This window comes from Herpailurus yagouaroundi, unplaced genomic scaffold (assembly GCF_014898765.1).
Source record: "Herpailurus yagouaroundi ecotype Mexico unplaced genomic scaffold, PumYag 203, whole genome shotgun sequence".
Taxonomy (NCBI): domain Eukaryota; kingdom Metazoa; phylum Chordata; class Mammalia; order Carnivora; family Felidae; genus Herpailurus; species Herpailurus yagouaroundi.
The window spans coordinates 5568772-5582832 of record NW_024412434.1 but is presented as its reverse complement, the minus strand read 5'-3'; the positions used below and the strand labels follow the sequence as shown (position 1 = coordinate 5582832).

At 35.2% G+C, this 14061-nt stretch overlaps 1 protein-coding gene across 4 annotated transcripts in view; it reads left to right on the top strand.

Moving 5' to 3' along the window:
• Positions 1 to 14061, top strand: part of ZEB1 (zinc finger E-box binding homeobox 1) — a 208867-nt gene that overhangs the window by 173749 nt on the left and 21057 nt on the right. The window contains exons 3-4 of one of the 4 annotated variants that reach the window (XM_040451048.1): positions 4205 to 4264; positions 11475 to 11636. In XM_040451048.1, coding sequence (XP_040306982.1) covers positions 4205 to 4264; positions 11475 to 11636 — 222 coding nt within the window. Of the gene's footprint in view, positions 1 to 4201; positions 4265 to 11474; positions 11637 to 14061 lie in introns of all 4 variants that reach the window. The other 3 variants (XM_040451047.1, XM_040451046.1, XM_040451045.1) reach the window with 3 other exon arrangements.

The window sequence follows — 14061 nt, the reverse complement described above, 5'->3', positions numbered from 1 at the left end:
AGAGTTTTTTCTGCTATGCCCGTGTCTACTTCTAGGTTTAGGCTGCCTTGAATCCAAGCCAGGGAGTAGGAAAGTGATTAAATAGTATTTTGAATTCTTGTCATGTCTTCTTCCCCAGTCTTCTTGGTATGATTTACGTTTTAGAGTCTTCAAATAACTCCTCCATGCATTCTCCCCAGGTTTTTTTCAGCTGTATTCAATGGGACACGCAGGGTGGTTTGTGTTTATTTCATCTTAACCAAATTTGACCTTAGCTATATATATTTCTTTACTTTTTTTTAAGTTAACAGGTATTCATGGAGGCTGTGAATTACATTTATTGTGACTTTGATGGACAGTTATACCAAAAATATATGCATATATGTAGAAACTAGAGGATACATGTATGAAAGAAAAGTGAAGCTGTCTGGAAATACTCGGAAGAACCACACAGTAAAAAAAATCATTTCTGATTAAAGTTTAAACACTTTATGTTTAACTTCAGGAATCTATTGGTGTTTACTTCACAGCACTGTCAGGGAAGACTTACAGAATGACTTACAGAATGAGAGAAATGTGAACTTATCTTTAAAGAATCAGATTAGTAAAAGTTTTTCAGATGGAATAGATAACAGCATTCTAGGCAGAGGGGTCAGTCTGAGAAAAGGCAGGTATAAATGTGCATGGCATGTGTGGATGTGCGTTATAGAGGAAGAGATAAAAGCAGGAAAGGAAAATCTGGTTCAGTTACCTGCTTCTTGTGCCATGTTAGAAATTGCTATAAAATCTTCTCACAAACACATTTGAAATGGTTAGGAACACATTGGTATGAATTCAAAATGAAAGTTTTAGAATTTTGTACATGTGCTTAATAATCAGTCCTGTACTTTGAACTGGTCTATCCTGCCATTGACATTAAGTCTTCTGGATTTTTGGTTAACATGAATTGCATTTGCTATCCTTGCTTTTCCTTACTAGGAATTACATCTTGTGGCAAAATAAATATGTCCTATCTCTCTAAATTTGTGCTATCTGCCATTGACTTATTTTTCAGTTAAACTTTTTTTTACTGTTTTTTAATATTTGTTTATTTTGAGAGAGAGAGAGCGAGAGAGAGAATCCTAAGCAGGCTCCATGCTGTCAACACAGAGCCCAATGCAGAGCTTGATCTCATGAACCATAAGGTCATGACCTGAGCTGAAATCAAGAGTCAGACGCCCAACTAACTGAGCCACCCAGGCATCCTAAACTTCTAATTTTAAGATGATGATAGATCTGCAAATAATTCACAGATAGTTGTAGATTCACAAATAATTCACAGATCCTATATGCCCTTTACTCCTTTTCCCCCCAATGGTAACATCTTCTAAAACTGTAGTACTGTATCACAACCAGAATATTGACATTGATATGAACAAGATACAGAACAATTCCATAGAGCTCCCTCATTGCCTTTTATACACCCGCCTTCCCCTACCCTCTGCCCCAACCCTAACCTCTCACAACCACAAATTTCTTCTCCATTTTTATAATTTTGTTATTTCAAGAATGTTACATAAATAGAATCATACAGCATGTAATCTTTTGGATTGGCTTTTTGACTTTCCATAATTTCTTGAGAGATTGATCTAAGTTGCTGCATGTATCAGTAAATTGTCCCTTTTGTTGCTGAGAAGTATTTCATGACCTATTTTTCAGCTATCTTTTGCCATTATTTGAAAAAACAAAGTCTTGTTACTCGGGAATTTTTCCTCATTTGTGTATTTGCTTTGGAATTTGGGCTAAAGCAAAAGCCTTAGGAGTATTCCAGTTTACTTTTCTAAATTGTATTTTGGTTCATCAGTCACAATGTGTTGACATTAGTAAGTCTTACAGGAGAGAAAATCTTGTGCACAAGGAAATTCTACTACTTTACTACCCTTATCTTTTCTAAACTATACGTAAGATCAGAACACATGAGGAAGAAGTATGCTTGAACAATATTTAGCTGTTCCCAGTACACCCTCGCGCTAGTCCATGGATGAAGCAGGAAGGAGCTCGTTCCTAGCAGCCCTCTGTAGTGAAAGAAGTGTGTTCATGCTGCAGACCAGCAGTAGGATATTTTCTATTTTCATTAGGCAATATGATTCTAGTTCAAAATTCCAGCCCCAATAATGAGGGAAAGAATGGAGACTTCCAGTTTTTAAATCGCAGTAAATTGTAGGGGACCAGATTCTAAAGTATGTTAAATGTTCCTAAGGAGCCTTGATTTTATCCCAAGCAGAAATGAAAGAATGAAGAAGTGAATAAATCATTTACTTGAATTGCAGACATGTTTTTAGTTAGCTATAATAACTATAAGTAGAAAAATTAGTAATGTCCAAAATATCATTTTAACTTTTAATATCATTGTCATCTCCTGTCTTAGTAAATAATAACTGTGGTTTGATTTTCATTTGAGGAGAAATAAAGGGCACATATAAATCTACAATAAAAAACTATATTACTATCATATAGTTATACAATTGTCATACTGTTTATTGTTTTAATTTAAGTACCTGCTTCAGAGAGAGAAGAAAAAAAGATGTTAGAGATTTGCAAACACTGGTGTTTATCCTACTGCATTATAAACACTTTAGCAAAGGTTTTTAAATTGTCATTTTGCTGATGGCAAGTATAAAATGAAGATACAAGTTAATTGGAAGTTAATCTCATTATTACCTACTGTAGACAGTGTTTTTTATGCCGCTCTAAAGAGGTTTATGCATATTTTAACTATTTTTCACATAGCGATCATCTTTAAGTACTAATATAAAAGTTAATGAGTAAAGAAAATCTGCTGAATAAATCTATCTGATAAGCCAAGGCACTTACAGAAATACATGCTTTATGTGCGCTAAGATTTTTCTTGATTAGTGTTCCATTTCTCAATTCAATTATCAAACTTAGGGGAAGTCTAAATCAAGAGTTTTGACTGGCATATTCAATGGGATTTGATTGGGGTGCAGATAAGTACATGATGTGATGTTTTAGCATGACTTTATTAGTATTCTGATCATAATTATGTGTACTCTGCTACCACTTTTTTTAAAAGCAATTTTTAACTCCATCATGTCTTCTATATATGCACATGTTCTTAATAAGCTATTAGAATCAATACAATGTACATGGATATACAAAAATGTACTTTCTGCTTGTCAAAATAATATGCATATTTACTCTGATCTTATTCTGTATAGAATACTACAGTCAGCTCACTATAAGCCTAGGTGGCAAAGGGAGATAAAGTAACATCTGAAAATGTTTACCAGTACTGTGATTATGATTTACCAGAGGTTAGAACAATGAATAGAGTGGCAGAGAAAGTACAGTGCCCTAGGCATTGACTCTGGACACAGTGAAGTTTAGTACAGTCTTCTCTCTAGTTGGCTGGGACTCTGGTTATACAGTGTAGCAGAAAGTACGTTCTGCAGCCATTCAGACCTGAATTAAAATTCCACCTCTACCGGGGCGCCTGGGTGGCGCAGTCGGTTAAGTGTCCGACTTCAGCCAGGTCACGATCGTCCATGAGTTCGAGCCCCGCGTCGGGCTCTGGGCTGATGGCTCAGAGCCTGGAGCCTGTTTCCGATTCTGTGTCTCCCTCTCTCTCTGCCCCTCCCCCGTTCATGCTCTGTCTCTCTCTGTCCCAAAAATAAATAAACGTTGAAAAAAAAAATTTTTTTTTTTTTTAAAAATTCCACCTCTACCATCTAATAGCAGTGTGTCCTTGGGCAAGTTATTTAACCTCTTCAAGCCTCAAGTTTCAGTTGTCTTTTTTTTTTAACTTATAAAACAGATAGTTATGAAGGTTAAAAGAAATAAGTTTATAAAGCATCTAGCACAGTGCCTAAAGCAGAAATCTGTGCTTTGCAGAAGAAACAAAAAAAGGAACCCCACTACCTACAGGTAGAACTCCTCTCCCAAAGAAACCTTAAAATCCCAGCATGCTTATAATACTAATGTATATATAATTCCTGGGTTCTATGTAAACATTCACTAATTTTGCTCTTTAATGTACCTTTGTGAGTGTGGTAAAACTGCCAGCTTAATTTCTTTTAAAAAGTTTACTTTTCAAGGACACATTACTTCTAAAAGGGAAAAAATCCAAATTGAATATAATCTAAAAGTTACTTTTCAGATTTCTAGATGTTAAAAATGTTTGTGACGCATGGATCTATTTTAATCTTTTGTACTTTGATTTTAGCAGGAAAGGAAGGACAAGAAATCCTGGGGCCTGAAGCTCAGGCAGATGAAGCGGGATGTGCAGGTACTCTCTTGTCATTTTCTTTCATACTGCAGCCTTTGAACAAAGTCTTTTGTGTCACTGGTTTTTGCATTTGTGAGTCGTGAATTTAGTCTGTTTCCTCCTCTTTCATCTTGACCTCCTTCAGTGTTTAAGTACCCAGGCATATAGGGCACTATATGTAGCATATTTTTCCATCCAAAAAATTAGTGTTTAAATGATGATTTGAACACATATCAAAAATTTTACCAAAGCTATAGAAACACAGATTTAACTATTTTGAGTTTCATTATTAGTTCCCAGGATCTGCATTGAGTTGCCCACAAGACAGAAAGCAGAAGGGAGAAGAATAAGCAAATGTCATGAGTTATCTATAAACCGGATGAGAATCATGAATATTGATGAGTTGAGTGAAAATGTGTCACAGAAAACAAGAGAATCAAAATTTTTTTCTTGTAACTTCTGTGATTGAAAAAGGCCAAGATGAAGTTAAATTATAGTAAACAAAGAAATTTGCTTCTAGATGACTAAAAATACATACACCCTGAGACTTAAGCCTATTCCTCTGTAATGGATTCAAATCAGATTTAAAAAGCAAAAGAGTATGGGTGCCTGGGTGGTTCAGTCAGTTAAGCGTCTGACTTCAGCTCAGGTCATGATCTCACAGTTTGCAAGTTCAAGCCCCGTGTTGGGCTCTGTGCTGTCAGCTCAGAGCCTGGAGCCTGCTTTGGATTCTGTGTCTCCCCTCCCTCTCTGTCCCTTCCCCACCTCCTCTCTCTCTCTCTCTCTCTCTCTCTCTCTCTCTCAGAAGTAAACAGTTTAAAAAATTTTTTTAAAGAAAATGCTATCTTAAAAAAGTACTGTACTTAAAAGTAGTATAATTGTATTTTGTATATTCCACCCTAAGTTAGAAATTTCTATCATATAATTTTAAATAAATTTTGTATTTTCTTTTTTTTGGTTTAACAATTCTAGTTTTGCAGTGCATTTTAGTAATATTCCATAAAGTCCTATAAATTATCTTCCATTATGTAAGATGAGTGTATTTCATAATAATATGTCAAAAATAGATTTTCATCTATAATATAAACGAGCACTGCCATACTTGGCAGTTCTGTAAAACCAAGAGTAAATCTTTGTGCTGTTATTAAAGATGCATTCCAAATTAATTAAATAATACTGGAGTATGTGATGATTTACAGTACTTGCTGCCTAAGATTTTATATTCTGCCTTTAACTTGGTTGTGTTTAACTTGCATGAATAATGTATTCAATATGTATGTCATCAAGTATTTGTCATGCTAACGTACACATTATATAAAATATTTAAACTAGATATGCGTTTTTAGTAAATAGTATTAATGAACACAAAAGAATGCTGTTTATTACTCCTTTACTGAATGTTAAATGACTTCTATTACCAGAGTTAAGGGCATCTTTCCCCCTTTTAGGCAAAATGCTATCAAAACAAACATTCACAATTCCGAGTGTCAGTATTTCACCTCACACTTTGTTCTTCCCTACAAAAATAAATGAATTTTTTCAGTTGGAACTACTGAGTAGTATATAAATTCCCTTAGTCCCCCTCCCCCTCTCTGCAAACTCACATCTGGAAGTTAAGGTAACCTTGTACTAACTTAAATTATTGCTGAAATGTACGGTCCCTCCACCCAGAGGAAGGTGATCCCTGCAGCTTTATTTCCCTGGAACGTGGGGAGTTAGGAGCAAGCAAACATTTAATAAAGCCCTGAAAAGTGTAGTTATAAGGAAAGAAGGGTAAAAATTAGACATCTGAGACTTTTGAGCACTTAAACTTTAAAGTTATGTTTTGCCTTTGCTTTTGTTACTTCCTTGACTTCTAGGGAATAATGTGCTGACAAAGTAAACAAAAACATTGTACAGAGGTCATCATCATTAGTTCAGAACTTTGTCAGATCCTTTCTTCAGCTGACTTCCTTTTGCAATTCATGAAGTTAAGAGAACTGAAGTCTCAGTTTAGTATTCAGAGAGTGAAAAATTCACCCAAAACCTCCTTTGTTCCTTCTGAGCATCCCTTTTTTGTTTATATAGTTAATAGTTTTGCCAAGTTTGAAAAAAATGGAAGATAGGAAGAAGCCGAAGGATACTTTATTCCAATGGAAATTATTGAGAGCTACATAAAAATGTTTAATCTTTATATTAAATATTTGCCCCTCTCTCCTTGCTCTAATTCATGATTATAATCACGAACTCTACACTGTAATTCTACACTTTGGCAAATGGTTATGGTCATATGGTCCTATGATCCAAAGTAATTCCATACTTTGACAGTCAGCTCTGAGTTTTGTCATATCTAAAGACAGCCAAATTATCATTATGTTTCTATATATTTACTCACCTGTCTACTATTTAAATCTGTAAGTTTATCAGTATTAAGACTAGAAATTTTGCTTTCAAACTGAGCTTTTTACAATGTGCACTTCCCAACACTTAATAAATTTGTGTGTAAAACTGCAAAATTTCTGGTTTCAGCTTGAAATTGTTTTGGTTAGATGCAGGTTCACAGAGACCGCATAGTTTAGTTGGAAAGACCAGAATTTGATACCACATCCCTAATACCAAATATTTGATCTAATGGTAACACTTTTTTACTATGTATCTAAGTTTTCTGATCCTAGTTATTTTCATTGGGAAAACTTTTAGTTGAGAAATTATAACGCTAACCTTACAGGACTGCTTTTAGAAAAATAGCTAACAATACATAGCACTTAACATGTGCAGATACAGTACTAAACACATACTATATTAGTTTAATTCTCACGACCACCCTAAGAGGTACTATTACTGTCTCCCAAATTTTATATCATGTAGATTGATTATATACTGTCTCACATATTTCTTAATGTACATTTAAATTTTTTTCATTTTAAGTATAAGTAGTTACAATCTAATTTCTGGAATATTAAGAACATTTTTAATATCACTCTTCTATGTAAAATCCAAACAATTTAATACCTGCTAATCATTCAATTTTTAAAAATATGAGTAAGCTCTTCGTTAAGAGTCAGAAATTTTATAGTGTTTACTCATGATATAGAATTTGATGTTAATGTAGTATGTATTTCCTATTTGAAGTTATTTTTGATCAGTTGTCATTTCTTTATAAGAAAAACATGCATATAACTTGAAATTTAAGTTTCTTTTTAATTTCTAGGGATAAGACTCTTAAAAAAACTTTTTTAGCATATGAATTTATCATATAATTATCAGTACTACACAGTTGACCACAGCATAAATACATTAGAAACTCTAATAAATAATTATTAAAGAAAAATGTACTGGAAATGAAATTAAAGGAGCCAAAGTATTCTTTGATGAGTTCATTTATCAACGGTTCAATGTTACTTATTTCCAGAGGAAAAAATGTTCAGCATTAATTCTTTTTCTATGGTTTGTTTCGCACTCAGATAACCTTATTCTCATAAATAAAGGGGTGCAGTACATTTTTGTGATAACTGATTTACTTGATTCTTTATACATCTTTAGAGTTATGTGCAAAGAGTTATGGTTACATACCAATAAAGTATTTTTAGTGTGGTTAACTGACAATTCTATTAAATGCTCCTTCAATTCTGTTGAAAGCAAAAATTCAAAGCTACCTAATTTGCTCAAGAATTTGTTTCCCAGTCATTAGAATCATCCACTCCCTGATTCTCTGGGACAAATACCAAAAAGGCTTTACCAACACTTACTGATCAAAGGACTGATGATATCTGTTCTTAGCTTTTGTTATTTTTCCCTCTCATTTAGAGGCACCTTGATTAATATATTCAGAAATGGTTGGGGAAATTGAATAATGTTAATTTCAGTACGTTTTGCCAGTACTTTTTTGTAAAAATCCTTTTATCTTACCACATGAGGTAACAATATTTTCATCAATGCCTTAGAGCTACAAACTTAGTTCATTCAGTTTCTGGAAATTTTGTACCTAATCACCTAACTAGCAAAGCCAGTTATCACTGTTATACCAATCAGTCAGATCAGACTTTCTGTCAGGAAAAAAGTATGTTTTCACTTTTCTAATTCAAATAATTCTGCCAGTACCCTATTTGAGAAATTTTATAAAATGTCTCCTGTGAGGAACATATAAATTCTAAGTAATGAGAAACAGAGAAACATACAAAGTATAAACATATCCTTTAAAAATAGATTATTCACTAACTATAGAGAACAAACTGATGGTTACCAGAGGGGAGGTTGATGGGGGATGGGTTAAATAGGTGATGAGGATTAAGGAGTGCACTTATCATGATGAACACTGAGTAATGTATAGAAGTGTTGAATCACCATATTGTACAGCTGAAACTAACATAACACTATATGTTAACTAGACTGGAATTAAAATTAAAAACTTAATAATTTTCTTAAAAAAGTAGATTATTCAGTAGTGAGGTTATTTATATCTAATATAATTTCTATAAGTTATAAAACTTTTTGTCTCCAAATGAGTAGTACATTTAGAACCAGTCAGTATATAGGTAAGCTTATAACTTACTCAAGATGCAAGTTTCATGTATAAAATACAGACTGTATAATTCTGCAAAATGTATACGATTTAAAACTCATTCTAGCATCTAGCCTAGATGCGTGCACGCGCACACACACACGTACATAATAGGATATAGAAAAATAAACTTTGTATAAGTGAAGACTTTAATTGAAATAAATGTAATATAATTTAATAAAAATATTTTTAAGCATCTTGTAACCTATATGGAATCAATAAATCACATAAAACTTAAATTTCACTCATGAGTATAATCTAGTTTAACTTAAAAACTTGCAGTTACATTGAAAAGATTCAGTGACATGGACTTGTACTGAGTTGGCTGTTCAGAAATGCTTATTTTTCCAGCTGTTGACAGAATGTAGGAAAGATTTTTGAAAATACTCTTTGCTCTGACCAGGGTTCCTGAAGAGAAGTAAATTTTTTAATAATAGAGAATTGAACAGATGGGGTAATTAAAGGAAAACTACTCTCCATCCCTTTGGCCTTACTATTATATATTTGATTTCAGAGCTTCCTAACTAGAACCAAAATATCCCTATTTCAGTCACCAGGCTTTACTCCCAATAGAAATCCATGTAAACAGGAAAAACTAGAAGGCCTGTGGTGGTTTTATTTTGCCTTGATTAATCAATAAAGTTTTCCCCAATCAGTATTTTGATTTTTTCCCTTTGGCAACCTGGAGGTTTTTATATTCCAAAGCAATGCACCATATTAATGTATTCAAATATGCTTTTTTCTCTTCTTCCTTTTAAGTTTAAGCAAAGGAGGGGGTGCCTGGGCGGCTCGATTGTTTAAACATCTGACTCTTGATTTCGGCTCAGGTCATGATCTCACACGGTTCGTGAGATAGAGCCCCACGTAGGGCCCCACATTGACAGTGCAGAGACTTCTTGGGATTCCCCCTCTCTCTGCCTCTCTCTCTTCCTCTTCCTTGCCCGCCCCCCTCAAAAATAAATGAATAAACATTTTTTAACAAGTTGAAGCAAAGGATACTATGAAAAGGGGATAGTGGAGGGAAGAACTTTCTGGATTGTAAGAAAAAATATACACAGAAGTTGAGGATTCAGAAACAAACTCCCTTAAAACCCACAGGACCAGCTTACCTCTTAAGCCTTCACTTACCCCTGAATGTAGTAACCCAGTGCTAACTAACTGATAGCTATTGGCTGTATCAAAAAGGAGGGGAAAAAATGGTGGATCACCACGATTACTATGTCCGTGGCTTTAAGGTTTTAAACAGCAGCTGCCATGAGGAGTTCAGTTGCTACCACTGTGCAGGACATGTAGCAAGACTCTTTCAACAAGTGTTAAACAAAAACATGCCCCTACCTCAGCATTTCAATTGGGCCCTATTTTAGTCTGCTGGGAAATGCTGTTTTACAAATTTAGAACTGACAGTTCAGCCTGAAGTGTATAAAGAAGTCAGCCATGAGACACCAGGGAAACCATACAACCCATTACAGTTACTACCACCATGGAGTAGACACTGTCCTCTGGAGCCAGTGGAGGAAATGGAGGAAAACCATGGCGCAGCAATCCTGCTTTAGAAATTCAGCAACACTCTGGAGTACCCTCGCAAAGTTGAAAGCATTCCATTATCTCCTGAATCTTTCTAACTGAAGAAAAAAAAATGCCTCTGCCCTAATCCCACTGTTAAACATTTATTAAGGCAGAAATAGAGAAAGAATAGCTTTGTATATACATATGAATACTAAAGGAAATAAGCAGTTTTAAGGATTTGACACTCATTGAGTCTTGCTAAAAAATTTTCTAACTACAGATAGCTATTAACACTGTTTTCTTTTTTTTTGAATGTTTATTTTATTTTTGACAGAGACAGAGCATGAGCACGGGAGGGGCAGAGAGACAGGGAGACACAGAATCTGAAGCAGGCTCCAGGCTTTGAGCTGTCAGCACAGAGCCCAGCGCGGGGCTCGAACTCACAGACCGCAAGATCATGACCTGAGCCGAAGTCGGGACACTCAACCGACTGAGCCACCCAGGCGCCCCAATGTTTTCTAAGAAATCACATAACAGAACTGAACTCAGTGGTTTATACTGAGAATGATTCAGATTTAAGCTACAACTCTAACATCCAGTAGGTTGTTAGGAGGGACTAAGGTTTGAGAGCTCAGGTTTTCTCTTCCCTTTTGCCTTGCATGATCATTGAGAAGTTAAGAATTCAGTCAGCTATATTAGCTTTTCTGTGTCTTGTTTATCAGTAAGGTGGACTAGAAGTACAACTCTCAAGTTTAAAAGGGATAGTGTGAAAATTTCAAGACTTTTATTGTAACACTTTCTAAAAGACTTCTCAATAGAGGCACCTGGGTGGCTCAGTTGGTTAAGCACCTGACTCAGTTTCAGCTCAGGTCATGATCTTGCATTCAAGGGATTGAGCCCCACATCAGGCTCTGTGCTGACAGCATGGAGCCTGCTTGGGATTCATTCTCTCTCTCTCTCTCTCTCTCTCTCTCTCTCAAAATGAATAAATATTTTAAAAAACATGAAATACTTCTTAATTGAGGACAACAGAATGAATGAGTTTTGCTTTTAATTTTTGGTAAATATTTCCTACAAATTCGAGAACAGTAATGTATTCTCTTAAGGTAAATAATTTCTTATCTAGAAGAGCTTTGTAACAACTTGGCAGTGAATTGCTTTCTATAAAGTATGCATTTCTTTTAGTAAAAGATGATGAATGTGACTCAGATGCAGAAAATGAACAAAACCATGATCCTAATGTTGAAGAATTCCTGCAACAACAAGACACTGCTGTCATTTACCCTGAGGCACCTGAAGAGGACCAGAGGCAGGGCACACCAGAAGCCAGTGGTCATGATGAAAATGGTAAATGGAGCTTCACAGTTGTTTTCGCTTTCATCTTTAAAGGATTATTTCCATAATTCTACAATGGGAACCTACTCTACTCTAGGGAACACTTTTGAAAACTAGAATTTATTTATTGCAGGTGCCTACAGAAAATAATCTCTCTCTTTAATGACTGGAATGTTTTTATCATAGAAGTATAGTATTAAATAAGTAGCATCTCATGTATATAGTGATAACACCACTGTAGTGAAATGCTTAGAACAGTGCCTGGTTATTGATTTCCATTCACGCACATGGCAGCAAGTTAGAGGGAGCTTGAATGACCCTTAACTGCGTCTTGATTTTTTTTTTCCCACTATTCTAGCAAGCAAACCATGGGTATCTGGTTCAAAACATACTGATTTGGAGACAAATGGGGTTTTTTATCTCTGTTCTAATCTATTCATTCTGATACAAACAGCCAGTGTATAAAAAGTAGTAAAGTGCCAGGGCACCTGGGTTGCTCGGTCGGTGAAGCGTCAGACTTTGGCTCAGGTCATGATCCCATGGTTCATGAGCTCAAGCCCCATATCGGGCTCTCTGCTGTCTGCGTAGAGCCTGCTTCGAATCCTCTGTCCCTCTCTCCCTCTGATCCTCCCCCCCCCTTTCTTTCTCTCTCTCTCTCTCTCTCTCTCAAAAATAAATAAACATTTTAAGTGGCAAAATGCAATACTAATTATGTTCATACTCCCCTGGAAGGAAATAAGCTGTCATTCTTCCCTTCCATCCACTAGAAACAGATGCAAATAGCATGCAAATATTCCTATAAGAAATTTTATGTAAGATCTACACCAAGAACTAAGTTACTTGGAATGTTTAAGGATATTTAAAGTATTAAAATTCTAAATCTGGTTTGATTTTGGGAGGGTTCCCAGTTTGGAGGATAGATATAAATTAATATTTAAATAATCACCTATTTAAAAAGACTTTTTTAGAGAATTTTTAGGCTTACAACAAAAGACAGAGGTACAGATATTTCCCATACACCCCTTGCCCCTACGGTATGCATAGCTTCTCCCATTATCAACATAACTGACCAGAATGGTACAGTTTTTACCAAGGATAAAACTGCATTAACACATCATAATCACCCAAAGTCCATAGTCTACCTTAAGATTCATTCTTGGTGTACATTCTTTGGGTTTGGACAAATGTATAATGACATGTATCCATCATTGTAATACCTTTATAGAATATTTTTGGTGCCCTAAAAATCCTCCATGCTTTGCCTGTTCATCTTTCTCCGCCTACCCTCACCCCTGGAAACTACTGATCTTTTTGTTTCCATAGTTTTGCCTTTTCCAGAATGTCATATAGTTGGACTTCTACATCATGCAGCTTTTTAAGTGTTTTTTTTTTCACTTAGTAATACTCATGTAAGTACATGAAAATCCATGTATGTTCATGGCTTGATAGCTCATTTATTTTTAGTGCTGGATAATATTCCATTGTCTGGATGTACCACAGCTTATTTATCCATTCACCTACTGAAGGACACCTTGGTTACCTCCAAGTTTTGGCAATTATGAATAAAGTTGCTATACACATCTATGTGCAGATTTTTTGTAGACATAAGTTTTAAACTCCTTTGGGTAAATACCAAGAAGTGCATATGCTGGATCACATGGTAAGATAAAAGTATGTTTAGTTTGGTAAGAAACTGCCAAACTGTCTTCCAAAGAGGCTTGTACCACTTGTACCACTTTGCATTCCCACCAGCAGTGTGAGTTTCGGTTCCTCCACATCCTCGCCAGCATTTTGTGGTGTCACTGTTTTGGATTTTGACCATTCTGATAGGTGTGTAGTGGTATCTTACTGTTTTAATTTGCGTTTCCCTGAAGACATATGATGTGGAGCATCTTTTCATACTTATTTTCCATCTGTATATCTTATTTGGTGAGGTGTCTGCTAAGGTCTTTGGACTGTTTCTTAATCAAGTTATTTGATTTTTTTTTATCATTGAGTTTTAAGAGTCCTTTGTATACTTTGGATAATAGTCCTTTATCTGATGTGCCTTTTGCAAATATTTTTCCCAGTCTGTACCTTGTCTTCTAATTCTTTTGATACTATCTTTCACAGAACAGAAGTTTTTCATTTTAATGGAGCCCAGCTTGCCAATTCTTTCTTTCATGGATCGTGCCTTTGGTGTCGTATCTAAAAACAGCATTGTCATACCCATGATCATCTAAGTTTTCTCCTGTTGTCTTCTAGGAGCTTTATAGTTTTGCATTGTACAGTTAGGATTGTGGTCCATGTTGAGTTAATTTTTGTGAATAGTGTGAGGCCTTGTGTGTAGATTCACTTATGCATGTCCTGGATGTTTAGTTGTTCCATTACTATTTGTTGAAAACACTGTCTTTACTCCATTATATTGTTTTTCCTCTTTTGTCAAAGACCAGTTGAC